Source organism: Podarcis bocagei (assembly GCF_964188305.1).
Source record: "Podarcis bocagei genome assembly, chromosome: 2".
NCBI lineage: Eukaryota > Metazoa > Chordata > Lepidosauria > Squamata > Lacertidae > Podarcis > Podarcis bocagei.
In genome coordinates, this window is record NC_138126.1 from 2,743,251 (window position 1) to 2,771,024 (window position 27,774).

General features: G+C 46.2%; 2 protein-coding genes across 4 annotated transcripts in view; both read left to right on the forward strand.

Moving 5' to 3' along the window:
- Positions 1-27,774, forward strand: part of LOC308580630 (uncharacterized protein) — a 71,652-nt gene that overhangs the window by 27,820 nt on the left and 16,058 nt on the right. Inside the window, exon 3 of one of the 3 annotated variants that reach the window (XM_081182566.1) lies at positions 1,956-2,129. In XM_081182566.1, the coding sequence (XP_081038692.1) occupies positions 1,997-2,129 (133 nt within the window). In that variant the 5' untranslated portion in view covers positions 1,956-1,996. Of the gene's footprint in view, positions 1-1,222; positions 1,836-1,955; positions 2,130-17,936; positions 18,020-27,774 lie in introns of those variants that run through there. The other 2 variants (XM_081182563.1, XM_081182564.1) reach the window with 2 other exon arrangements.
- On the forward strand, positions 41-27,308 carry LOC308578710 (uncharacterized protein; the record flags this gene model as incomplete). The annotated part of the gene is made up of 6 exons (XM_081179187.1): positions 41-191; positions 15,788-15,824; positions 17,035-17,160; positions 18,359-18,532; positions 21,796-22,815; positions 27,301-27,308. The coding sequence occupies exons 4-6, from the start codon at positions 18,400-18,402 to the stop codon at positions 27,306-27,308; spliced, it is 1,161 nt and encodes a 386-aa protein (XP_081035313.1). The 5' UTR covers positions 41-191; positions 15,788-15,824; positions 17,035-17,160; positions 18,359-18,399.

A 27,774-nucleotide genomic window follows, 5' to 3' on the forward strand; every position in this document is an offset into this window, starting at 1 on the left:
GGGGGGGGCAGCCCCTTGAGCGCAGGCGCAGAAGCAGGAAAACTGCGGAGAGGGAGGGGTGCCCTCGGCTTTGCAAGGGTTAAAAGGAGCAAAGCTGGATTCCTAGAGAGGACAGGAAGTGAAGGGGGGGTCAAGGTCCTCCATGGCTAAATTCCCTCCCTCCCACATCCCTTCCTGCAAGCCGAGAGGAGGTGGCTTTCTTCTCCCTCCTTTGCAAAAGCTTCCTTGGGGCCCCTCCTGGAATCCGGTGAGTCTCCTCTCTCTTCCCCCCGAGAGTGCAATGGGGAGATTGGGGTCCCTGTTCAGATCATGCACGGTGCGGGGAGAAGAGAGAAGAAGAGGAGGAGTTTGGATTTGATATCCCACTTTATCACTCCCCTTCAGGAGTCTCCAAGCGGCTCACATTCTCCTTTCCCTTCCTCCCCCACAACAAACACTCTGTGGGGTGAGTGGGGCTGAGAGACTTCAAGAAGTGTGACTGGCCCAAGGTCACCCAGCAGCTGCAGGTGGAGGAGCGGAGACGCGAACCCGGTTCCCCAGATTACGAGTCCACCGCTCTTTACCACCACACCACACGGGTCCTCCCTTGTCCTCTCTGCCAAGCCAGGGAGGGGGTGAGTTCGCAGGAGGACTGCAGCTCTGTTCTTCCTTGGGATCCAGATGCTGCCTTCCTTTTTGGGGAGGGGGCTTTGGGTCAAGGAAAACTGGGCATGCAAAGAAACCCCCTTCAGACTGAGGAGTAAGTCACTTTTGTGAACACAGGCTGCAGCCAGACAGGAAGATTTGCACATGGGGGGAGCACAGGGAGAAGAAAAGCCCGTCTGCATCTGCAGCGGCACAACCGGACCACTTCCTCTGTCCCAGATGCAACAACACATGTCTCTCCCCTATTCAGGCTAAACAAGTAGACAAACTAATGTCAAAGCAAATTTCAGATGTATTCTCAGGAAATGATAAAGCAAGGATAAAAGACTCCTTCTCCCAACATTCTGGGACAAATGAGCGATTATCAATAACTGGGTGCCTTGTGCTACTAACAGAGGACATGGAACACATAAAATCCTTTCCCCCCCTGACTGTGATAAAATCCTTACTATCCTGATAGGTACTTGTAAAACCTTCTGGGAGAAAATCTAGCGGAGGGTCTGTGGGTTTTGATAAACAAGAAATGGAAATTGGTGTTATCTCAAAACAGACTAGTTCTGTCAAGCTACCCTACGCCTTTGGGAATCTTGTCAGAAGAGGAGTGCAAAGCTCACCTCAGGAGTTTTTTTAAAGGGTATACATGCCTGGTGTCTTAAGAACAGAAGAGATTTAGGACATGTGGAAGATCTATATTTTGATGGCTTCCATGCCAGGGTGGGGGCCACATTTTGGGACTGGAGACTTGTGAAGATGGTGTATAAGCACAGACGATATCTAAGGAGGAGGGGTGTATTAGTTTCCTGATATTTAAAAAATGTGGCATCACCGGCTCCTCTGCTTCCACGTATAGATTTGGTCCCCTTGCAACACTTGACAGAGGCGGATACGGCTACACCATCTGCCTGGCTTGTGATGAGAGAGCTCAAAGATTGTGAACAGGGCTCTCCATACAAAGCACCTAGCATGGGGGCACCTACATGTAATATCTACTCTGCTCTTTTCTGCCCATGCTCTGGGGTTGCAGGTTTCAGGCTTGGGGACAGGACGGGGGACTGGTTTTGGTACCAAGTTCTGTCAATTATCCCCACTGAGTTCAATGGGATCTACTCTCAGGTCACTACTGTGCAGACCGTGCCAGCCTTACGAAGTGGAGTGAGGAGCAAACAGAGGAAATTGGAATCACTGGAGATGTTTAGAAATGTTGAGAAGGGGCTGCCCCATTTGTCCTTCTCCAGGGGCTGGAGAATATCTAGGGCAGGAGAATTCCTGCAGGGCCTCTGAGGCTCCCTTTGCTTCTTCCTCTCTCCCAGGACCCTCCAGCTTGTTTTGGCGTCTTGACTCCTCAGGAAGGATGAAAGAGACGGATCCTGCAAAGCTAGCGAGGATGGAAGGAGGAAGATGGACGGTTGACCTGGTCAGGTTGTCTCCTGCATCCCTCCCCACAACCTCTGAGCGTTCCCTCCCAGGGACCTCCGAGAGATCTGGTGAGTCCCAAGGGAGTGGAGCTGGGGACGTGAATGGAAGGAGCCGGAGAGGTATTGGGTTTTGCTCAGTTTGGGGGTAGGGGGAGGCAGGCAGGCGGATGGAGATGGAGAAGGGGAGCACTTTTTTGGGCTCCTCCACCTGCTTCCTGCCTGCGCCTTTGTAATCTGCAGGCATTTTGAGCTAGGAATACAGCTGAACCTCAGAAGTCGAACAGAATGCCTTCTTGAAGCCTCTTCGACTTCCGAGGCACAACTTTTGATTGGCTCTTGCAATTGTTTTTTTTAAAAAAGATATTTATTAAAATTTTCAAGAAATTACAAAGTAAAAAAAGAGAAGACAAAAATACAAAAAAGAAAAAATACAAAGTAAAAAAGAAAAGACAAAAATACGAAAAAAAAATGCAAAGTAAAAATAGTTTTTTTAAAAAAATTCTGTCATAACATATTTTTCATTTGCTTATTTCCCGGACCTCCTCACGCCTTCCTTCTATGTATTCCAGTTCAAATTATTATTTCAGCAAATCCCTCCCCTTTTTATTCATCTTAATCTTCAATTTTTAAATATTATAAGAATAATTTTTTTTACCTATTAATACCCATTTTCTCATATTCCCTTATAGCATTACAGCTAAAGACCACTTAGTTTCAATCCAACATCATTCTAACATTCATTAATTTTACAGTATTTCCGTAAAAAGTCTTTAAACTTTTCCCAATCTTCTTCCACCGACTCTTCTCCCTGGTCTCGGATTCTGCCAGTCATTTCTGCCAGTTCCATATAGTCCATCACCTTCATCTGCCATTCTTCCAAGGTGGGTAGATCTTGTGTCTTCCAGTACTTTGCGATGAGTATTCTTGCTGCTGTTGTGGCATACATAAAGAAAGTTCTGTCCTTCTTTGGCACCAATTGGCCAACGATGCCCAGGAGAAAGGCCTCTGGTTTCTTCAGGAAGGTATATTTAAATACCTTTTTTCATTTCATTATAAATCATCTCCCAGAAAGCCTTAATCCTTGGGCACGTCCACCAAAGGTGAAAGAATGTACCTTCAGTTTCCTTACATTTCCAACATTTATTATCGGGCAAATGATAGATTTTTGCAACCTTGACTGGGGTCATGTACCACCTGTATATCATTTTCATAATATTCTCTCTTAGGGCATTACATGCCGTAAATTTCATACCTGTGGTCCACAACTGTTCCCAGTCAGCAAACATGGGAAAACAGGTTGCAAACAAACTTTTCAACAAGAAATTTTGGTTCTTATTCTTCCACTGAAATGGAACAAACAGTGCTGTTGTTTTTTTCTATTAACTTGAATACGGTCTAAAGTTATAAGCTGTATGCTGTTTAGGTTTAAGGTTACTTCCTTTTACACATTTTCCATGGATCAGACTTCTGTACACAAATTTCTGGAACTGAATCCTAATCCTGCATCCTCCGTGTATTGCCTTTTTCTTTTCTTTTTGGAATAACTTTTATTTGCTTTTAAAAACAAGGATCATAGGACCACTAAATGATGAAATATGTAGACCGGGGGTCAGCAATCTATGGCTCATGGGCCACAAGCAACTCACGGGGGTCATTTCAGCTGCCCCTGAGCCGTCCGCTCGGTGAGTCCTGTGTGTACACACGTGATCCTGCCCACAGAGCAATCTCCGTGAGAGTGAGCCAGCCCAGGCGAGGTAAAGCTTGCCAACCCCTGATGTAGACCGGGTCTTCTCATGTCATTTGTATATCTCAAAACTAGCAGAATCTATTTGCAGGAATATCTGTAACATACGATTCATCATTAGTGGTCAGTGTGTGAGTTCTGGGTTCATGAAATGTTTTAAACTGGAACAAAAAATGAGGAAACAGGAAAGAATAGAGAGCATTCTACATTGCATAGCTGAACGCCTAGTCAGGAGCTCTTGTGGCCATTGTACTTAGATTTAGTGTGAGTTATAGTCACTTTTCCTCTTCTGTTGGTCTCCTCATGAACAAGGGAGGGGGGTTCAAACTGAAGAGAGTGATTTATGTATAAATTTAAATTTAGACCAATCAGATGGTTCCTCTTCATCCTGGAGAAGAGTGACTAGTGGGGTGCCACAGGGTTCTGTCTTGGGCCCGGTCTTATTCAACATCTTTATCAACGACTTGGATGATGGACTCAAGGGCATCCTGATCAAATTTGCAGATGACACCAAACTGGGAGGGGTGGCTAACACCCCAGAGGACAGGATCACACTTCAAAACGACCTTGACAGATTAGAGAACTGGGCAAAAACAAACAAGATGAATTTTAACAGGGAGAAATGTAAAGTATTGCACTTGGGCAAAAAAAATGAGAGGCACAAATACAAGATGGGTGACACCTGGCTTGAGAGCAGTACATGTGAAAAGGATCTAGGAGTCTTGGTTGACCACAAACTTGACATGAGCCAACAGTGTGACGCGGCAGCTAAAAAAGCCAATGCAATTCTGGGCCTCATCAATAGGAGTATAGCATCTAGATCAAGGGAAGTAATAGTGCCACTGTATTCTGCTCTGGTCAGACCTCACCTGGAGTACTGTGTCCAGTTCTGGGCACCACAATTCAAGAAGGACACTGACAAACTGGAACGTGTCCAGAGGAGGGCAACCAAAATGGTCAAAGGCCTGGAAACGATGCCTTATGAGGAACGGCTAAGGGAGCTGGGCATGTTTAGCCTGGAGAAGAGGAGGTTAAGGGGTGATATGATAGCCATGTTCAAATATATAAAAGGATGTCACATAGAGGAGGGAGAAAGGTTGTTTTCTGCTGCTCCAGAGAAGCGGACACGGAGCAATGGATCCAAACTACAAGAAAGAAGATTCCACCTAAACATTAGGAAGAACTTCCTGACAGTAAGAGCTGTTCGACAGTGGAATTTGCTGCCAAGGAGTGTGGTGGAGTCTCCTACTTTGGAGGTCTTTAAGCAGAGGCTTGACAACCATATGTCAGGAGTGCTCTGATGGTGTTTCCTGCTTGGCAGGGGGTTGGACTCGATGGCCCTTGTGGTCTCTTCCAACTCTATGATTCTATGATTCTATGAGTGAGGCAACTGCTGATGGCTCGTAGGTTTCACAGACAAGGCATGGATCCTGTCCAAAGAGCTCTGCATAAGGAAGTAAAGGAGGAGAATCGTGGGATCATGGACCCTCTCAGTAAAACTCCCTGTTGGATCATAAAATCAGTTTTGAAATTCCATACATACCTCTGTCAGGGGTCAGCAACCTGAAGCCCATGGGGGGGTCGTTTAAATGGGCCACAAGCCACCCCCGAACCAAGCCGCCCGCTCAGCGAGTCCCCGCCTGCTGCACTAAACCAGTCCAGAGCGGGGACTCGCTTCCGTGGTGCCGGAAATCAGACGCAGACGCATGAGCCATCCAGACCATGGCGGGATCTTCGCAGGGCTGAACCGACCCAGGCAAGTTAAACCTTCCTGAGCCCTGCTCTGTGTGATGAACCTTCGCTTTTTTGATGGAGATGAAAAGCTGAGCAGTTGGCTCCTTACTTCTCTCGCCCTGACCTAGCCACTGTGATCCACGCGACAGTCACCTCCAGGCTTGATTATTGTAACTCACTCTACGTGGGGATGCCCTTGAGACTGACCCAGAAACTCCAGCAGGTGCAGAATGCTAAGGCAGGACTCTGTGGTGGGTCTGGAAGCGTTTCGCAAGAAATACCTCTGCTCACTCGGAGATATATTTGCAGTCTTTATTTACATACATATTTACACGGTACAGGACATAGCTTCATGCATTTGACTCCTCGGTAGCAGATCCAGGCAGTGGGAGTTTTTGGCTCCTCCTCCAGCAGAGGAGCTTGGGAAGCCCCAAGCGCCTCCTTTGTTCCCTACATTTTAACCCCCTTCTGTCCTGTGCTGAAGGAGTGGGCATTGACTCTCACTCTGTCCTCCCTCTGAACTGGTTGAGTGGTGTTGATGGTCTCCAGCATCCGGAGGCATCCTCGCCGCTTGAGTTCCTTCCGCTTACTTGTCCTCCTCTCCCTCTCCTGTCTTTTCTAACGGCTCTTGTTCTTCCCCCTCCCTCAGCTCTGGGGCATTCCCTGGCAGCCCCGTGACAGACTCCTTACGGGGTCCTCACAGCAGGATCACATTCACCCAGTTCTGTACCAGCTGCACTGGCTCCTGGTGGAGTAAAGTGTCAGGTTTAAGGTGCTGGTTTTAACCTGTAAAGCCCTATACAGCTTAGGACCCTCGTACCTATGAGACCACCTCTCCTGGTATGTCCCACGGAGGACCTTACGGTCTTCAAACAAAAACATCTTGGAGGTCCCGGGCCACAGGAAGTTTAGGCTGGCCTCAACCAGAGCCAGGGCTCTTTTGGCAGTGGCCCCAATCTGGTGGAATGCTCTGTCACAAGAGACTAGGGCCCTGCGGGACTTGACATCTTTCCTCAGGGCCTGCAAGACAGAGCTGTTCCACCAGGCCTTTGGCCAAGGCACAGTCTGACCCCCTCTCTCCTTCTGTAATCTTCATAGAACTCTAACCTGGTGGTTGCTATTAATATGATTCTGAATTAATTCAAAAATGTATTTTAATTAATTGACTGTGTGATTTTAAGATTTTTTTTTACCTGTTGTTAGCCGCTCTGACCATGGCTTTGGTCGGGAAGGGCGGAATACAAATAAATTATCATCATCATCTGGGATTCCAACATCCTCACTGTGAATCCTGAATGGAGGGATATCAACTCTCTGTGAATATTCTTCATTTTGTCAAGCTTTTTTAAGCAATGACCAGGCTTCTTTGAACTACCCAGGCTTTTTTAAATGTCATCTTCAGATTTTATAGGGTCACGACTGGACAAACAGGCCAAACTCTATGCCAAAGGATAAGAGGTAAAGGTAAAGGGACCCCTGACCATTAGGTCCAGTCGTGACCGACTCTGGGGTTGTGGCGCTCATCTTGCTTTATTGGCCAAGGGAGCCAGTGTACAGCTTCCGGGTCAAGTGGTCAGCATGACGAAGCTGATTCTGGCGAAGCAGAGCAGCGCATGGAAACGCCAATTACCTTCCCGCTGGAGCAGTGCCTATTTATCTACTTGCACTTTTTGTGCTTTCATACTGCTAGGTTGGCAGGAGCAGGGACTGAGCAATGGGAGCTCACCCCGTGGCGGGGATTCGAACCTCCAACATTCTAATCAGCAAGTCCTAGGACCTGTGGCTTAAGCCACAGCACCTCCCACACCAAAGGATAAATGGACATAAATCTGATATCAGGAATCATAAGACAGAGAAACCAGTAGGAGAACACTTCAGTCTCCTGGGACATTCTAAACAAGATCTCAAAGCAGCTGTCTTATTACAAAAGAATTTCAGAAATAGACTGGAAAGAGAAGTTGCTGAATTGCAACTTCTTACCAAACTTAAAACCCTGGAGATACCTGGTCTGAATAGAGACATTGGATTCTTATCTCATTATACATGGTATATGTAGCTATTTTTAGCCATCTCACCCCTTGCTTTTTCCTGTAAGACCAATTGCAGTCGTTAAGAGTCATCAACAGGTTTACCACACCTATCAGCCAATCACCAATTCCCACCACCCTTCTGAGAAATACCCCTCCCCACCCTCTCACTATATATAAGGGTCTGGTGACTTCTGTTTCAGTGTATCTGAAGAAGTGTGCATGCACACAAAAGCGCATACCAATAACAAACTTAGTTGGTCTCTAAGGTGCTACTGGAAGGAATTTTTTAATCCGTTAACATCGTTCAATAATCTGGTGCTTCATTTCTTCCTGAGGCTCTAATTAGCTTCTCTCTTCATTGCAGATGCTGATGAATTGGAAGGGAAGAACAAAGGGGACGACAACAGAATCCACATAGAGGAGGAGTCAAATCAATATTCAGGGTGTGGAGATAACATCCGTCAGAGCTCCCAGTCCACCTCCCATCAAGGAAACAGCTTCATTCGGAGGTATAGCCTTACTTCACACGAACGAACTCACAGTGGAGAGAAATTGCATCAGTGCTTGCAATGTGAAAAGAGCTTCAGTCGGAAGGATACTCTCATTTCCCATCAAAGAATTCATACAGGAGAGAAGCCCTTTCAATGCTTGGAATGTAGAAAGTGTTTCAGTTACAGGAGCACTCTGACAACCCATCAAAGGATTCATACAGGGGAGAAACACTATCAGTGCTTGGAATGTGGAAAGAGATTCAGAGAGAGCTCAGAGCTCACTTCCCATCACAGAATTCATACAGGGGAGAAACCCTATCAGTGCTTGGAATGTGGAAAGAACTTCAGACACAGTAGCCATCTCACTTCCCATCAACGAATTCATACAGGGGAGAAACCCTATCAGTGCTTCGAATGCGGAAGGAGCTTCAGTCAGAGCAACAGTCTCACTTCCCACCAAATAAAACATACAGGGGAGAAACCCTATCAGTGCCTGGAATGCGGAAAGAGCTTCAGACAGAAGAATGGTCTCACTTACCATCAAAGAATTCATACAGGGGAGAAACCCTATCAGTGCTTGGAATGTGGGAAGAGCTTCAATCAGAAGAGTAGTCTCACTTCCCATCAAAGAATTCATACAGGGGAGAAACCCTATCAGTGCTTGGAATGTGGAAAGAGCTTCAATTGTAGGACTAGTCTTACTTCCCATCAAAGAATTCATACAGGGGAGAAACATTTTCAGTGCCATGAATGTGGAAAGAGCTTCATTCAGAAGACTAATCTCACCTCCCATCAAAGAATTCATACAGGTCAGAAACCATATAAATGCTTCGAATGTGGAAAGAGCTTTATTCGCAGCCACGACCTCACCATCCATCAAAGGATTCATACAGGAGAGAAACCCTATCATTGCCAGGAATGTGGAAAGAGCTTTAGTGGGACTGGAATACTTGCTGCCCATCGAAGAATTCATACAGGTGAGAAACCCTATCATTGCCAGGAATGTGGAAAGAGCTTCACCCAAAGGGCCCATCTCCTGAGCCATCAAAAAACTCATACAGGTCAGAAACCCTATCAGTGCCAGCAATGTGGAAAGAGCTTTCGTGAGAGGGGTAAACTCATTTCCCATCAAAGAATTCATACTGGGGAGAAACCCTATCAGTGCTTGGAATGTGGAAAGAACTTCAGTCGGAGGGATAGTCTTACTTCCCATCAAAGAATTCATACTGGGGAGAAACCCTATCAGTGCTTGGAATGTGGAAAGAGATTCAGTCAGAGCCACAGCCTCACTTCCCATCTAATAAGACATACAGGGGAGAAACCGTATCAGTGCCTGGAATGCGGAAAGAGCTTCAGATGGAAGGTTAGTTTCACCTCCCATCAACAATTTCATACAGCAGAGAAACCATAACTGTTAGAGGGGTGTTTTCCTCTGGTGGCAGATGACAGAAGACTGTCTCAACATAAAGATTTATGACAAAGCAACAAACAGCAAAGCTTGTGGGTGTTTTTCTGCAGGCAAAGTTCAAACTGCAACTTTTCCTTCCTAATCATGACCAGCAGTAACTAATCTGCCCAAAGCTCACAGAAACAGTTCTTAAAGGTACAAACATCCTTACTGTTTCTTTGAAGAATGACTCCCAACAGTAACAGTGCTTGGAATGTTTAAAGAACTAATAATAATAACAACAGATACAGGTAGGTAGCTGTGTTGGTCTGCCATGATCGAAATAAAACAAATTCTTCCAGTAGCACCTTAAAGGCCAACTAAGTTTGTTATTGGTATGAGCTTTCGTGTGCATGTACACTACTTCAGATACCAGGCATGAATAAACTTAGTTGGTCTTTAAGGTGCTACTGAAAGATTTTTTTAAAAAAATAATAATTTATTACTTGTACCCTGCCCATCTGGCTGGTGTCCCACAGCCACACTGGGCAGCTCCCAACAGAATATTGAAAACATGATAAAACATCAAGCAGAGTTGTTGCTTAGTCGTGTCTGACTCTTTGTGACCCCCTGGACCAGAGCACGCCAGGCATTCCTGTCTTCCACTGCCTCCCGCAGTTTGGTCAAACTCATGCTGGTAGCTTCGAGAACACTGTCCCACCATCTCATCCTCTGTTGTCTCCTTCTCCTTGTGCTCATCTTTCCCAACATCAGGGTCTTTTCCAGGGAGTCTTTTCTTCTCATGAGGTGGCCAAAGTATTGGAGCCTCAGCTTCAGGATCTGTCCTTCCAGTCAGCACTCAGGGCTGATTTCCTTCAGAATGGATAAGTTTGATCTTCTTGCAGTCCATGGGACTCTCTAGAGTCTCTTCCAGCACCAGAATTCAAAAGCATCCATTCTTCAGCGATCAGGCTTCTTGATGGCCCAGCTCTCACTTCCATACATAAAACCATAGCTTTAACTATACGGACCTTTGTCAGCAAGGTGATGTCCCTGCTTTTTAAGATGCTGTCTAGGTGTCACGGTCCAGTCTATGGGCAACCGAAGTCCCGGCTGAGGATGTTGAGACTGGGGGCAAGATGGCAGGGTGGGAGCAGGAATGAGAGTCCAGAAGCCAGAGGTCCAAGGGTCAGGAAGCAGGGAGTCACGAAGTCAAGGGTCGGGAAGCAAGAAGCCAAACGCAGCAAGGCAGGAAACGTGTTGCTGTGGCAAAGAGCCGAAGGGAAATGCTGACCTTATATCCCTTCCTGGTTACTGCCACCAGGTGCTGTGAGTTACTCACTTGTGCGGCTGCGCCTTGCCTCTTCAGAACAAACTTAGGAAAGCCCCAGTCCTGCAAAGTCATTCTGGTCACAGGGCCTGGCTCCTGCACGCACTCCTGACACTAGGTTTGTCACTGCTTTTCTCCCAAGAAGCAGGTGTCATTTAATTTCGTGACTGCCGTCACCATCTGCAGTGATCATGGAACCCAAGGAAGTAAAATCTCTCACTGACTCCATTTCTTCCCCTTCTATTTGCCAGTAGGTGATCGGTCCAGTGGCCATGATCTTCATTTTGTTGTTGTTGAGCTTCAGACTATATTTTGCACCCTCCTCTTTCTGCCATCAAGGTTGTGTCATCTGCATATCTGAGGTTGTTGATATTTCTTCCGGCAATCTTAATTCCGGCTTGGGATTCATCCAGTCCAGCCTTTCGCATGATGAATTCTGCATATAAATGAAATAAGCAGGGAGATAATATACAGCCTTGTTGTACTCCTTTCCCAATTTTGAACCAATCAGTTGTTTCATATCCAGTTCTAACTGTAGCTTCTTTTCCCTCATAGAGATTTTTCAGGAGACAGATGAGGTGATCAGGCACTCCCATTTCTTTAAGAACTTGCCATAGTTTGCTGTGGTTAACACAGTCAAATCCTTTTGCTTAGTCAATGAAGCAGAAGTCGATGTTTTTCTGGAACTCTAGCTTTCTCCATAATCCAGTGCATGTTTGCAATTTGGTCTCTGGTTCCTCTGCCTCTTCTAAATCCAGCTTGCACTTCTGGGAGTTCTTGGTCCACATACTGCTTAAGCCTGCCTTGTAGAATTTGAAGCATAACCTTGCTAGCATGTGAAATGAGCGCAATTGTGCGGTAGTTGGAGCATTCTTTGACACATCCCTTCTTTGGAATTGGGATGTAGACTGACATTCTCCAATCCTCTGGCCACTGCTGAGTTTTCTACACTTGCTGGCATATTGAGTGTAGCACCTTAACACTATAATATTTTAAAGTTTTAAATAGTTCAGCGGGAATATCATCACCTCCACTGGCCTTGTTATTAGTAGTGCTTTCTAAGGCCCATTTGACTTCACTCTCCAGGATGTCTGGCTCAAGGTCAGCAACCACACTACCTGGGGTGTACGATCCATATCTTTCTGGAGCAATTCCTCTGTGTATTCTTGCCACCTCTTCTTGGTGTCTTCTGCTTCTGTTAGGTCCTTACCACTTTGGTCCTTTATTTCCCCCATTTCCCTAACTCAGGGGATGGGACTTCTTCCTCCCAGTTCCTTCCACGTAAACTTGGGGAATGGGATCTGTTCCTGCTCAGTGTCTGTCCCAGAGATTAAACGGAGCCAAGAACACTCAGAAGCAGTCATAAATCAAAGCTTCTCTGTTCAAGCTACTTGGCAGCTGCACAAACATTCCAGGCAGCCTACTTTCACTTTTCGGCAGCCGCTGTGATCACAGTCTATCTGCTTTTTCTCTTCCATCTCTGAAGAGGCTTGCTTCACGGTGCCGGTTCCAAGAAACTCCAACCCGGACAAAAACAGCCCCCAGTCTTTCCTCTACTGACCCTGGGTCTGTGGCCCTGATCCCTGGGCCCATAACCAATGTTAGGCTCATCCTACACGAGTAGGACCTTGATAAAGATACATGCCTGCCTGGCATGCTGTCTCCCTCCTGGTTGATCAGGAGCTACAAAAGCTTTCTTCAGCCTGAACATCACAGCAACTGATGCCAAGAAGCATCAGCACACTTACGGAACAGCAGAGCCTAAGAGGCTCAGTGGTTTAGACCACATTGCCACCCGCGTCCCTACAAGAGTTGCAAGTACCCTGGGGTCATCCAGTCCAACCCTCTGCAACACAGGAATCTCACTTCAAGCATCCCTAAGAGATGGCCATCCAACCTCTTCTCAAAAACCACCATTGAAGGAGAGACCACAAACTCCAGAAGGAACCAGTATTTTCCAGTTTCTGCCCTCAACGACTTTAGCCTTGACCTTCTGCCCCACTGCCATAAGCATCTTTAGCTCCCTAGTTTCTGTGGCAACACTTTGGCCCAAGTTTCCATCATAACATGCATACGTTGGAGAAAATAACAATTTCATAAAACTGCATTTGGATTATTCTGTTTTCTTTTTAGCCTATTGCCTTGCTAAACTGAAAAAGCCTGTGCCTGCCTACTTTTTACGTTACAGAACCAGCTGCTTTTAGGTCCTGTACATAGCAAATGTCAGTTCTGGAATTCTGAAAAGAATAAAGTGTTGGACTCTAGGGGGACTGTTGAATGTTATATGTAATCACATGATATATTATGAGGAGGGTTGATCTGAAGAGCCAAATGATTATTGTGACATTGGGTTGCAACTATTAAGATTGCTGTGATTCTGTGATTGGTTAATAGGAATGACATGTGCAATTTGGAAGTGTATTTTTAAAAAAACAATTGTTTTTAATGTGGTTCTTTGCATGAACATTTGTTTTTCAATAAAGGCCTATCTTTCCACCTGGAGATTGCATCCTTTTCTTTTGGGTTTTTATGCGTGGGTAATCTCTTTTTTAATTTCTCCTACATATATATTTGAAATGACTGGATTTTAAAAATAAACAAATCTGAATGTGACTTATAATGAGACTGAAACACTAACATTATTGGTAGAAACAACTCTTGAAAACAATCAAAAAATGAATCAGAAATAATTTTTAAAACACAATTTTTTCTTACCCTGAAGTTCAGTTTACAGAGACAGGCCCATAAGTTCCTCCCCATGTCAATCATAAACCAACAGCCGCCTCCACTGGAGGCAACAAATGCTGCAATGCACTGAAGCGGAGGAAGATAGAGGAGGGTGGAATGTCGCCCCCCCCCCATCTGTAAACTGAAATTCATGGTAAGAAAAACTTTTGTTTAAATAACTAGCTCATTAGCTAAAGTGGTGCTTCAGGTTAAGAACAGTTTCAGAACGAATTAAGTTCTTAACCTGATGTACCACTGTAAAGAGATGAAGGATAAAGAGATGAGCCCTTTCATAAATTTGGTTTGGGCAACTGCAAAACAACATACAAGATCCTGGTTTTCCCCTGAGATATGACACTTGAAAATCGGTTGTATTATATTTAGAAATGATTTTGGCCACGTAGTAAACAACAGTATTTTTCTTTTCAAATTTAATGTGTAGGAAATCTCCATCATTTATATAGAAATGGGGTCAAATGGTTCTGAGAGCCCAGTATAAACTGGTTTTCTGACAGGAAAGGCAGGGAAGGGATGGAGTTGGGAGGGGGGGGGAAAGAGTCCCAGAGTGGGGGGGGGCTGCCCCGTGAGCAGCATGTGCCCCTCTCCCTCCCTCCCCAATAGTGGGCTTCGCCTTTCCTGCCTGTGGTGCTTTTACGGGGGGGGGCTTCCACACCTCCCCCCCCCCCAGGATGGCGTGTCTGTTTCATTCCTCGCAGAGAGCAGCCAAGTCTGGTTCTTCTCCGCAATGGCTTCCTCTTCTGAGAGCTCCCTCTCTTTATTCTCTGGGCTGGACTGGGAGGACCCCAGTTCAGCCAGTTCCCCTCAGTCTCCCCACTGGGTTCCAGTGGCCCCCTGAGACCTGCAGGGATCTGGAGTGGAAGTGACTTCTCCTGTTGAACTACCGCCGGAGGGGGAAGAATAATCGAGGTCCGCCCAGAAAGGGCTCCTGGGACCCTGAGGAGCCAGAAGGGGTCTGGCGAGGAGCAAGGCTGTTCTGCGGAGGCAAAGCCATCATGGCAGGAAGGCGGCTGAGGACGCCCCATGTGCGCTTGAGCCCGAAGCTGCCCCCCTCCTTCACTGGGAGGAGAGACCCCTGAGAGCGTGGGACCCCCGAGGTCCACAGGGAGGCATGACGTCTCTGGGAGCGGCTGGGCCTCCAGATGAAACAAAATGGCGTTCCCGCCTTTTTCGGAAAAGAGCGGGAAACGCCATCTCCTGGCCCTGTCGCCTCCGTGGGTTCCTGCCTGGCCATGGGGGGGGGATGCAGCTGCCCCCAAACTCTTCCCTTCCCCAGACATTGGGGGGGGGCATTAAGAGAAGGAGAAATGAAGGAGAAGCAGGGAGGGGGAGCAGCCAAGAGGGAAACTCAGGGGGGAAACTCCCTCAGGAAACCTGGCAAAGGAGAGGAGGAGGCCCAGGGGAATCTGAAAGGGGATTGGCCAGCTCTCAAAGGGAGAGGCTTCTGATTGGTCCTGCTCTGAGGTGAGAAATGGGGTCAAATGGTTCTGAGAGCCCAGTATAAACTGGTTTTCTGACAGGAAAGGCAGGGAAGGGATGGAGTTGGGAGGGGGGGGAAGAGTCCCAGAGTGGGGGGGGCTGCCCCCTGAGCAGCATGTGCCCCTCTCCCTCCCTCCCCAATAGTGGGCTTCGCCTTTCCTGCCTGTGGTGCTTTTACGGGGGGGGGGCTTCCACACCTCCCCCCCCCCAGGATGGCGTGTCTGTTTCATTCCTCGCATGGGACACTTCCTCCTCTGTCTCTCTTCCTGGGCTGCAGAAGCAGGAAAGTCCGCTTGGCGGGGGGGGGGGAAGATTATTTTCGGAGGGGGAGGGGTCTCCTGGCTGAGAAGCCCCCCCCATTCTCCCCCCCCCACTCGCTGATCGGGAGGGTGTTTTGTTTTTTTGAGGGGTGTCTTGATGGAGCCATTTCTTAGCCTCTTCTCCATCCCAGCCTTTCCTTGGGATTCAGGAGCCTCTATGTTGGAGGAGGGGGAGAGCCAAGGTAACCCCCCCCCCATGGCCACCCCCGTCTCTCTTTCGGTTAGTCTGGATCAGATGTGGGCTCCTTGGGGCAGAGTCCTTGGCACAGACGGGCGCAGCCCCTTGAGCGCAGGCGCAGAAGCAGGAAAACTGCGGAGAGGGAGGGAGTGCCCTCGGCTTTGCAAGGGTTAAAAGGAGCAAAGCTGGATTCCTGTAGAGGGCGGGAAGTGAAGCGGGAGGGGGGGGGTCAAGGTCCTCCATGCCAAAATCCTTCCCTCCCACATCCCTTCCTGCAAGCAGAGAGGAGGTTGCTTTCTTCTCTCTCCTTTGCAAAATCTTCCTTGGTGAGTCTCCTCTCTTTCCCCTCAGGGGTCCCAGGGGTGCAGGGAGGGGGCATGGGGGTCCCTATTCAGATCATTCCTGATGGGGGGAGACCCCCAAGTCAGAAAGCAGAGGGTCCTCTTTGTACTCTTTGCCAAGCCAGGGAGGGGGCGAGTTCTCAGGAGGTCTGCAGCTCTGTTCTTCCTTGGGATAAAGATGCTGCCTTCCTTTTGGGGAGGGGGCTTTGAGCACAGGGAGAAGAAAAGCCCTTCTGCATCTGCAGCAGCAAAACCGGACCACTTCTTCTGTCCCAGATGCAACAACACATGTCTCTCTCCTGTCGCTCTCCACACCCACGGCTGGCGCTGTTACCTTCCAACAGCTGGATCTCACTCCCAAAGGCACTCTCTTCCATGGTCTCCCAAGACAGATGGAGGCCAACTAACCAACCATTCCCCCCCTCACAATGCACAATGGGGCTTTCCCTCTCCTCCCCCTCCTGGTGCCCCCTGAAGTTGGCTTGAGGAGGTTGGGGGGGGGGAGTCCACCACACCAGATGCCGAGAGAGGAGGTCCTTCCATCTGGAAAATGGGAACACTTTGAATAATTATGTGAAGATGAGTACCGTATAATCATAACCATAAAATTATTACAGTGTGGAATTCCCCCATTTACACAAAGATTAATTGTTGTTTAGTCGTGCCTGACTCTTTGTGACCCCCTGGACCAGAGCACGCCAGGCACTCCTGTCTTCCACTGCCTCCCGCAGTTTGGTCAGACTCATGTTTGTAGCTTCGAGAACACTGTCCCACCATCTCATCCTCTGTCGTCCCCTTCTCCTTGTGCCCTCCATCTTTCCCAGCATCAGGGTCTTTTCCAGGGAGTCTTCTCTTCTCATGAGGTGGCCAAAGTATTGGAGCCTCAGCTTCAGGATCTGTCCTTCCAATGAGCACTCAGGGCTGATTTCCTTAAGAATGGATAGGTTGGATCTTCTTGCAGTCCATGGGACTCTCAAGAGTCTCCTCCAGCACCAGAATTCAAAAGCATCAATTCTTCGGCAATCAGCCTTTTTTATGGTCCAGCTCTCACAACGATTAATACCCATCATTAAAATTGTTCCATTACAATGTTGAAATAAGCATGCAGGAAAAGAATAGAATTAAAACAGCGCAGCTATTAAGAGGCAGAAAAGAACAGAGCAATGTGTAGAAGATCATCTTCATTCTCTCTTAGGGTCCAGTGTGTTTTGAAGAAGTAGCTTTTCGTTTCACACACAAGGACTGGGCGTTGCTGGATCCTGACCAGAGAGCTCTGCAGGAGGAAGTCAAGGGGGTGAAGTGTGGGATCCTGGACTCTCTGGTAAGGCTCCCTGCTGGATCATCAGATCAGTTTTGAAATTCCATACAGATCTCAGCAGGACAAACCTCTGCAATTTTGAGGGAGCCCAATAGCGCCAGCTACAGCGCCTGAGATTTTAACATACCCACAACTCTTCTTGAATGGAAAACTATCAATGTGTGTGGGGGGGGTATCTCCTGTTTTATCTGGGAATATTCTTCCACCAAAACTTTGTAAAAGCATTGCAGGGGATCCTGGGGTCCCTACCAGGCCCCGATTACTCAGACACCCCAGGGTCCTTGTACTTGAGGAATCTGGAAAATGACCTCATTGACAGAACTGAAAAGAATTTATTACAATCCTTCTGTGCTCTGCCACAAGACGCCCAGAATGAAATACTCTCCAGATTTGACCTCTTACGTTCCTGACTGATAAGTCTGAAGAAGGAGCAAAGGCCACATGCAAGCAAAACTTGACCCTTTGTGCTCCAGATCCAGTCCACTAGATATAACACCGTGAGTTAAATTATCGCTTTCGGGGAATAACCAAAGCTTAGAAGCTGGAAACTCCAAGGCCATAAACTAGAACAAGTCTTAAACTATAAGTACTTAGGAATGGTGGTCCAGGCTTCAGGATCCAATAAACTACATGTAAATTCAGGAGCTCGGGGGGGGGGGGACACAGCAAATTGTATCCTCAAATCTTCCCCAAAGATTTGGTCCCCATGCAACCCCTGACAGAGGCGGGATATAAATAATAAATTATTATTATTATTATTATTAAATACGGGCACAACATCTGCCTGGCTTGCAATGAGAGGCTTCTAAAGCGTGTCAACAGTGCTCTCCATAGAAAGCACCTAGCATGGGGGCACCTACATGTAATATCTACTCTGCTCTTTTCTGCCCATGCTCTGGGGTTGAAGTTTTCAGGCTTGGGGACAGGATGGTGACTGGTTTTTGCACCAAGTTCTGTCAATAATCCCCACTGTGTTCAATGGGATCTACTTTGAGGTCACTACTGTGCAGACCATGCCAGCCTTACGAAGTGGGGTGAGGAGCATACAGAAGAAATTGGAATCACTGGAGATGTTTAGAAATGGGGCTTCTCTTGGGAAGGGGCTGCCCCATTTGTGCTTCTCCAGGGGCAGGAGAATATCTAGGGCAGGAGAATCCTTGCAGGGCCTCTGAGGCTCCCTTTGTTTCTTCCTCTCTCCCAGGACCCTCCAGCTTGTTTTGGTGTCTTGACTCCTCAGGAAGGATGAAAGAGACGGATCCTGCAAAGCTAGCGAGGATGGAAGGGGGAAGATGGACGGTTGACCTGGTCAGGTTGTCTCCTGCATCCCTCCTCACAGCCTCAGAGCATTCCCTTCCAGGGACCTCCGAGAGATCTGGTAAGTCCCAGGGGAGTGAAAATGGGGACCTGGATGGAGGGAGCCAGAGAGGTATCAGGGCTTGCTCAGCTTGGGGGTCGGGGGAGGCAGGCAGGCAGATGGAGATGGAGAAGGAAGGCAGTTTATTGGGCTCCTCCACCTGCCTGCCTGCCTGCGCCTTTGTAATCTGCAGGCATTTTGAGCTAGGAAAACAGTCGTATAGTCCATGGATCAGGCTTATCCACACACATCTCTGGAACCGAATCCTGATCCTGCGTCCTCCGTGTGTTGCCTTTTTATTTTCTTTTTGGAATAACTTTTATTTGCTTTTAAAAACAAGGATCATAGGACCACTAAATGATGCAAATATGTAGACCGGGGGTCGGCAATCTATGTCCCATGGGCCGCAAGCGGCTCACAGGGGTCATTTAACTGAGCTGCCCCCAAACCGAGCCGTCCGTTCAGTGAGTCCTGTGTGTACACACTTGATCCTGCCCACAGAGCGATCTCCGTGAGAGTGAACCAACCCAGGCGAGGTAAAGCTTGCCGACCCCTGATGTAGACCGGGTCTTCTCATGTCATTTGTATATCTCAAAACTAGCAGAATCTATTTGCAGGAATATCTATAACATACAATTCAACGTTAGTGGTCAGTGTGTGAGTTCTGTGTTCATGAAATGTTTTAAACTGGAACAAAAAATGGGGAAACAGGAGGGAACAGAGAGCATTCAACATTGCATAGCTGAATGCCTAGTCAGGAGTTCTTGCGGCTGTTGTGTTTAGATTAAATGTGATTAATAGTCTTTTTTCCTCTTCTGTTACCAATGAAATTATACGGAGTTGGTCTCCTCATGAACACAGGACAGGGGTTCAAACTGAAGAAAGTGATTTATTTATAAATTTAAATTTAGACCAATCAGATTGAGGCAACTGCTGATGGGGTGTAGGTTTCACAGAAAAGGCATGGATGTTAATGGATCCTGACTAAAGAGTTCTGCCTAAGGAAGTAAAGGAGGAGAATCCTGGGATCATGGACAGTCTGACCCCTTCTCTCCTACTGTAATCTTCATAGAACTCTAACCCAATGGTTGCCATTAATTTCATTCTGAATTGATTCTAGAATGTATTTTAATTACTGTATTTTTTGCTCCATAAGACGCAGTTTTTTCTTCCTAAAAAGTAAGGGGAAATGTCTGTGTGTCTTATGGGGCGAATGCGTGGTCCTTGGAGCCGAATTGCCCAGGGGCAAAACGCAGATCATGCTTTCCCCCCCCTTTTTTTTTTGAAAGAGGGAAGTGGGTGTTGAAACAAAGCCGTTGATCGGCAAGCGATCGGGAGCGAGATAAGGGATGCTAGCAATAAAGAAGGCTGCCCAGGAGCAGGGAGGTAAAGACAGCAAACATGCAAGGAGACAGGAAGACTAAAGCAATGAGGAGAGTAATTAGAAGAAAGGGAGAAGCAAAGAACTGCTCCATCTAAGGAAAAAACACTAAGGTAAATGAGGGAAGGGAGTGTTGAAAAGAAGCAGCTGATCAGTAAGGGGTCAGGAGGGAGATAAGGGATGCTAGCGATAAAGTAGGCTGCCTGGGAGGGGGGAGGTAAAAGTCTATGGATCCTCAGGATTTTTATATTGGGTCACCCCGAATTCACCATCAGATCACATAGCATGTCCATGGCTACAGCCTGAACCCAAAAAATCACTGTTTCGTGGGGCCACAATGGTGCAAAAACGTGGTTACAAAGCATGGATCCTCAGGAATTTTGCACTGGGCTTCCGCCACAGAATCCAAACGGATGTGACCAGAAAACACCATCGCTTACAACAAAATCTAAACCATGCTGAAAGGAGAGCCATAGATAATCTCAGGAACAACCCAGACATTATAACTAAAGAGGCGGACAAGGGTGGAGCTGTCGTCGTCATCATCATGAACAAAACTGATTACATCCAGGAGGCTCACAGACAACTTTCTAATACCGCCTTTTAAATAAAATTGGACTCAGACCCCACAAAAGAATATAACAAAGTACTGAACAAGATTGTTAAGGAACTACCTCCACACATCCAAGAACAGATCCTCACAAACACACCAGCAGAACCTCGACCAGGAACTTTCTATCTTCTACCTAAAATACACAAACCAGGAAATCCAGGACGCCCCATCATCTCAGGTATTGGCACTATTACTGTGGGTGTTTCCGATTATATGGACTCTGTCCTGAAACCATATGCCATCAGTGAGCCCAGCTACGTATGTGACACCACAGATTTGAATAATCTTCCTAACAATACTATAGTAGCCACTATGGATGTGGAATCTCTGTATACCAACATCCCACACAACGATGGTTTACAAGCTATAAGGAACACCATTTCAGATAAAATAACAGCGGACTTTGCTACCAAACTCTGCCATTTGGTCCTTACCCACAGCAACTTCAAATTTGGTGATGACCTGTTCCTCCAGATCAGCGGCACAGCAATGGGCCCCAGCATGGCCCCACAGTATGCCAACATCTTCATGGCAAATTTCTAACAACATTTCCTAAACTCCTATCCACTTAAATCTCTCTTGTGCCTGTGATACATACCATCTCAGGACTATTTAATTGCTCTTCTTCTAACATTATGTATGCCATCAAATGCCAACAGTGCCCTTCAGCTCTCTGTATTGGACAAACAGGCCAAACCCAACACAAAAGGATAAATGGACATAAATCTGATATCAGGAATCACAAGATAGAGAAACTAGTAGGAGAACACTTCAATCTCCCAGGACATTCTATGCAAGATCTCAAAGTAGCTGTCTTATTACAAAAGAATTTCAGAAATAGTCAGGAAAGAGAAGTTGCTGAATTGCAACTTATTACCAAACTTAAAACCCTGGAGAGACCTGGTCTGAATAGAGACATTGGATTCTTATCTCATTATACATGGTATATGTAGCTATTTTTAGCCATCTCACCCCTTGCTTTTTTCTGTAAGACCAATTGCAGTCATTAACAGTCATCAACAGGTTTACCACACCTATCAGCCAATCACCCATTCCCACCACCCTTATGAGAAATACCTCTCCCCACCCTCTCACCATATATAAGGCTCTGGTGACTTCTGTTTCAGTGTGTCTGAAGAAGTGTGCATGACACAAAAGCTCATACTAACAACAAACTTAATTGGTCTCTAAGGTGCTACTGGAAGGAATTTTTTAACTCATTAACATTGTTCATTAATCTGGTGCTTCATTTCTTCCTGAGGCTCTAATTAGCTTCTCTCTTCATTGCAGATGGTGATCAATTGGAGGGGAAGAACAAAGGGGACCACAACAGAATCCACATAGCGGAGGAGCCAAATCAATATTCAGGGTATGGAGAGAACATCCGTAAGAGCTCCCAGTCCGCCTCCTATCAAGGACACAGCTTCATTTGGAGGCATAGCCTTACTTCACACGAAAGAACTCACAGTGGAGAGAAATTGCATCAGTGCTTGGAATGTGGAAAGAGCTTCAGTCGGAAGGATTATCTCACTTCCCATCACAGAATTCATACAGGGGAGAAACCCTATCAGTGCTTGGAATGCGGAAAGAAATTCAGACTGAGCTCACAGCTCACATCCCATCAAAGAATTCATACAGGTCAGAAACCATATAAATGCTTCGAATGTGGAAAGAGCTTTAATCGAAGCAACTCTCTCACGTTCCATCAAAGAATTCATACAGGGGAAAAACACTATCAGTGCTTGGAATGTGGAAAGAGCTTTAGTGAGAGTGGAAAACTCACTTCCCATCGAAGAATTCATACAGGGGATACACCCTATCAGTGTTTGCAATGCGGAAAGTGCTTCAGTCGGAGGAGAAACCTCACTTCCCATCGAAGAATTCATACAGGGGAAAAACCTTTTCAGTGCTATGAGTGTGGAAAGAGCTTCACTCAGAGGGCCAATCTCACTTCCCATCAAAGAATTCATACAGGTCAGAAACCATATAAATGCTTTGAATGTGGAAAGAGCTTTAGTCGGAGCAACTCTCTCACTTCCCATCAAAGAATTCATACAGGTGAGAAACCCTATCAGTGCCAGGAATGTGGAAAGAGCTTTCGTGAGGGGGGAAAACTCGCTTCTCATCGAAGAATTCATACAGGTGAGAAACCCTATCAATGTTTGGAATGTGGAAAGAGCTTTCGTGAGGGGGGAAAACTCACTTCTCATCGAAGAATTCATACAGGTGAGAAACCCTTTCAATGCTTGGAATGTAGAAAGAGCTTTCATAAGGGGGGGAAACTTGCTTCTCATCGAAGAATTCATACAGGTGAGAAACCCTATCAATGCTTGGAATGTGGAAAGAGCTTTCGTGAGAGGGGAAAACTCGCTTCTCATCGAAGAATTCATACAGGTGAGAAACCCTATCAATGTTTGGAATGTGGAAAGAGCTTTCGTGAGAGGGGAAAACTCGCTTCTCATCGAAGAATTCATACAGGGGAGAAACCCTTTCAATGCTTGGAATGTAGAAAGAGCTTCAGTCGGAGGGATAGTCTTACTTCCCATCAAAGAATTCATACAGGGGAGAAACTCTAACAGTGCTTGCAATGTTTAAAGAAGAAACAACAATAACAACAGATATAGGTAGGTAGCCATGTTGATCTGCCATAATCGAAACAAAATAAAAAATTTGCTATTGGTATGAGCTTTCGTGTGCATGTACACTACTTCAGATACCATGCATGAATAAACTTAGTTGGTCTTTAAGGTGCTACTGGAAGATTTTTTAAAAAAATAATAATAATTTATTACTTGTACCCTCCCCATCTGGCTGGTGTTCCACAGATACGCTGGGCAGCTCCCAACAGAATATTGAAAACATGATAAAACATCAAGCGTTGTTGTTGTTTAGTCGTGTCTGACTCTTCGTGACCCCCTGGACCAGAGCACGCCAGGCACTCCTGTCTTCCACTGCCTCCCGCAGTTTGCTCAAACTCATGTTTGTAGCTTTGAGAACACTGTCCAACCATCTCATCCTGTCGTCCCCTTCTCCTTGTGCCCTCCATCTTTCCCAACATCAGGGTCTTTTCCAGGCAGTCTTCTCTTCTCATGAGGTGGCCCAAGTACTGGAGCCTCAGCTTCACGATCTGACCTTCCAATGAGCACTCAGGGCTGATTTCCTTCAGAATGGAGAGGTTTGATCTTCTTGCAGTAGAATTGTAGAGTTGCAAGTAAAATAAAAGGTAAAGGACCTCTGGACGTTTAAGTCAAAGGAGACTGTGTTACAGCGCTCATCTCGCTTTCAGGCTGAGGGAGCTGTCGTTTGTCCACAGACAGCTTTCCGAGTCATGTGGACAGCATGACTAAACCACTACTGGCACACGGAGGACCGTGACGAGTGCCAGAGCGCACAGAAACACCGTTTACCTTCCCACTGCTGTGGTACCTATTTATCTACTTGCACTGGTGTGCTTTCGAACGGCTAGGTTGGCAGGAGCTGGGACAGAGCAATGGGAGCTCACCCCATCGTGGGGATTTGAACCGCCGACCTTCCGATCAGCAAGCCCAAGAGGCTCAGTGGTTTAGACCACAGGGCCACCCGCATCCCTACAAGAGTTGCAAGTACCTGGGGTCATCCAGTCCAACCCTCTGCAACACAGGAATCTCATTTCAAGCATCCATGAGAGATGGCCATCCACCCTCTTCTCAAAAATCGCCAGTGAAGGAGAGACCACAAACTCCAGAGGGAGACCAGTCCACTGTCAAACAACTCTAATTACCAGGAAGATGAGCCCTTTGATAAATTTGGTTTTGGCAACTGCAAAACAACATACAAGATCCTGGTTTTTCCCTGAGATATGACACTTGAAAATCGGCCGTATTATATTTAAAATTATTTTGGCCACGTAGAAGAAGAGTTTGGATTTGATATCCCGCTTTATCATTACCCGAAGGAGTCTCAAAGCGACTAACATTCTCCCTTCCCTTCCTCCCCCACAACACTCTGTGAGGTGAGTGAGGCTGAGAGATTTCAGAGAAGTGTGACTAGCCCAAGGTCACCAAGCTGCTGCATGTGGAAGAGCGGAGAGACGAACCCGGTTCCCCAGATTACGAGTCTATCGCTCTTAACCAGTACACCACAGTGGCTCTTGTAGTAAACAACAGTATTTTTCTTTCCAAATTTAATGAGTAGGAAATCTCCAACATTTATATTTTCAGGATTGGGAACATCAAAAATTGTACACTAGCAGGGCACTTCTATACGTATCAATGTGCCCCATGTCTTAGTGTATCAAAGTGCCCGAAACAGACATTTTCAAAAAATTAACATTTATTAATAAAACCACTGAATTTATTTAAAAATCATGTGTAATCCTGATTACTGAGTAGAATAACTTAGAATCATAGAATCATAGAGTTGGAAGAGACCACAAGGGCCATTGAGTCCAACCTCCTGCCAAGCAGGAAACACCATCAGAGCACTCCTGACATATGGTTGTCAAGCCTCTGTTTAAAGACCTCCAAAGAAGGAGACTCCACCACACTCCTTGGCAGCAAATTCCACTGTCAAACAGCTCTTACTGTCAGGAAGTTCTTCCTAATGTTTAGGTGGAATTTTCTTTCTTGTAGTTTGGATCCATTGCTCCATGTCCGCTTCTCTGGAGCAGCAGAAAACAACCTTTCTCCCTCCTCTATGTGACATCCTTTTATATATTTGAACATGGCTATCACATCACCCCTTAACCTCCTCTTCTCCAGGCTAAACATGCCCAGCTCCCTTAGCCGTTCCTCATGCGGCATCGTTTCCAGGCCTTTGACCATTTTGGTTGCCCTCCTCTGGACACGTTCCAGTTTGTCAGTGTCCTTCTTGAACTGTGGTGCCTAGAACAGGACACAGTATTCCAGGTGATGTCTGACCAGAGCAGAATACAGTGGCACTATTTTTATATATATTTATTAATTTTTTTAAAAATATTACAATAACAATGAAAAAAAAGAAAAATACAAAATAAAAACAGTTAAAAACACACAGATTTTCCATTACTTATTTTCCTTTAGCTTGTTTCCCGGACCTCCTCATACCTCCCTTTTTTGTATTCCACTTCAATTTGTTGGTTCAGCAAATCCTTACCATTAGATTTTTACCCATTTATAACCCTTTTTTCATATTCTCTTAAAGCATAACAGCTGGAAACCACTTAATTTCTATCCAACATCATACTAACATTAATTTTACAATATTTCTGTAAATAGTCTTTAAATTTCTTCCATTCTTCTTCCACCGACTCTTCTCCCTGGTCTCGGATTCTGCCAGTCATTTCTGCCAATTCCATGTAGTCCATCACCTTCATCTGCCATTCTTCCAAAGTGGGTAGATCTTGTGCCTTCCAATACTTTGCAATGAGTATTCTTGCTGCTGTTGTAGCATACATAAAAAAATTCTGTCCTTCTTTGGCACCAATTGGCCAACAATGCCCAGAAGAAAGGCCTCTGGTTTCTTCAAGAAAGTATATTTGAATACCCTTTTCAGTTCATTATATATCATTTCCCAGAAAGCCTTAATCCTTGGGCACGTCCACCAAAGGTGAAAGAATGTACCTTCAGTTTCTTTACATTTCCAGCATTTATTATCGGGCAAATGATAGATCTTTGCAAGCTTGACTGGGGTCATGTACCACCTTATATCATTTTCATAATATTCTCTCTTAGGGCATTACATGCCGTAAACTTCATACCTGTGGTCCATAACTGTTCCCAGTCAGCCATCATTATGTTATGTCCAACATCTTGTGCCCATTTAATCATAGCAGATTTCACCGTTTCATCCTGAGTATTCCATTTCAACAGCAACTTGTACATTCTTGACAAATTCTTAGTTTTGGGTTCTAAGAGTTCTGTTTCTAATTTTGATTTTTCCACATGGAAGCCAATTTTCTTAACCAAATTATATGCCTCCATTATCTGATAATAATGAAGCCAATCTCTCACTTTGTTTTTTAATTTCTCAGAACTCTGCAATTTCAATTTGTCTCCTTCTTGTTCCAAAATTTCCCAATATTTCGGCCATTTGACCTCCATATTGAGCCTTTTCAGAGCTTTCGCTTCCATCGGTGACAGAATACAGTGGCACTATTACTTCCCTTGATCTAGATGCTATACTCCTATTGATGCAGCCCAGAATTGCATTGGCTTTTTTAGCTGCCGCGTCACATAGCTGTCACATAGCTGCTGCATTTTTAGCTGCCACGTCACACTTACATTTGGTCTTTTTAAATTTTAAGGATTTAAAACAGCGTTGGAGCACTTTTACATTTCTCATAATTTTTCATTTGGCTGCACTAAAAACACACCTACTCTTGTCAAATGCCAGCAGCTAACTGGTGGGCGGCGTGGTCACAACTGTTGTATTCACAGATGTATAGACACGTTTCTCAAAACTGAAATATTGTTGGTGTATCAATGTGCCCCTTACATCAATGTGCCCCACCTCCCCCTACATGCCAGAGAGGCTGCTTCCCAGGGCAAGGAAGGAGCAGGAATCCCTAAAGGGGAGGATCTGTATGTGATCCCATCTCTAGAGCTCACATAAACACCAGAGGGAAGGTGGCCGGGGCGTAAAAGGCAAAAGCATTGGCCTCGAACGCAGGCCTCAGGGACGCTTCTCCCCGTTCCTCCTATAGAGACCTGGGACCCCTTCTCCAGGAGGGACCTCCAAGGAGGAGGAAGCCAGGGCGGATCAGTCCCTGGACCTTGGAGGCAATGCCTGGACTCCTCTGGAAAGATGCAATATAATGTTCCATTCCCCATTGGCCAGGAACCTAAGCTCCTTTTGGGGTTGTCATTCCGCACCTCACGTTTCCTCCAAGGCCTTGGGGAAGGAAACTGAGGCAGGCCTGGCCATGGCAAGAGGAAGAGATCTGGCTGCCCCCCAGGGGATTCAGGGTGGGGGGCCTGCCTCTTCCTCTGGCCATGGCAGCCCCCAGGAAGCCTGGAAGTGTTAACGGAAAAATCTGAGGGCTCTCTTGGACAAAAAGTAAAGACACCAACCAGGATAACTTGGAGCAAAACAGCAGCCTGTAGGCTTGGCCTTTATTGAACTGTTGCAACAGGGTATTCCCTTCCCTTGCAAGAGAGAGGAAAGACCCAGAACAATGGGCTGCAAGACCTTATAAAAACTTTTGAAATTCCCCTCCTCTAGGTCAAGCCCACCCCCAGAAACATCATGCATACATTACAGAAAGGAGGGGTTGACATCATGCATACATTACAGAAGGGGTTGACATCATGC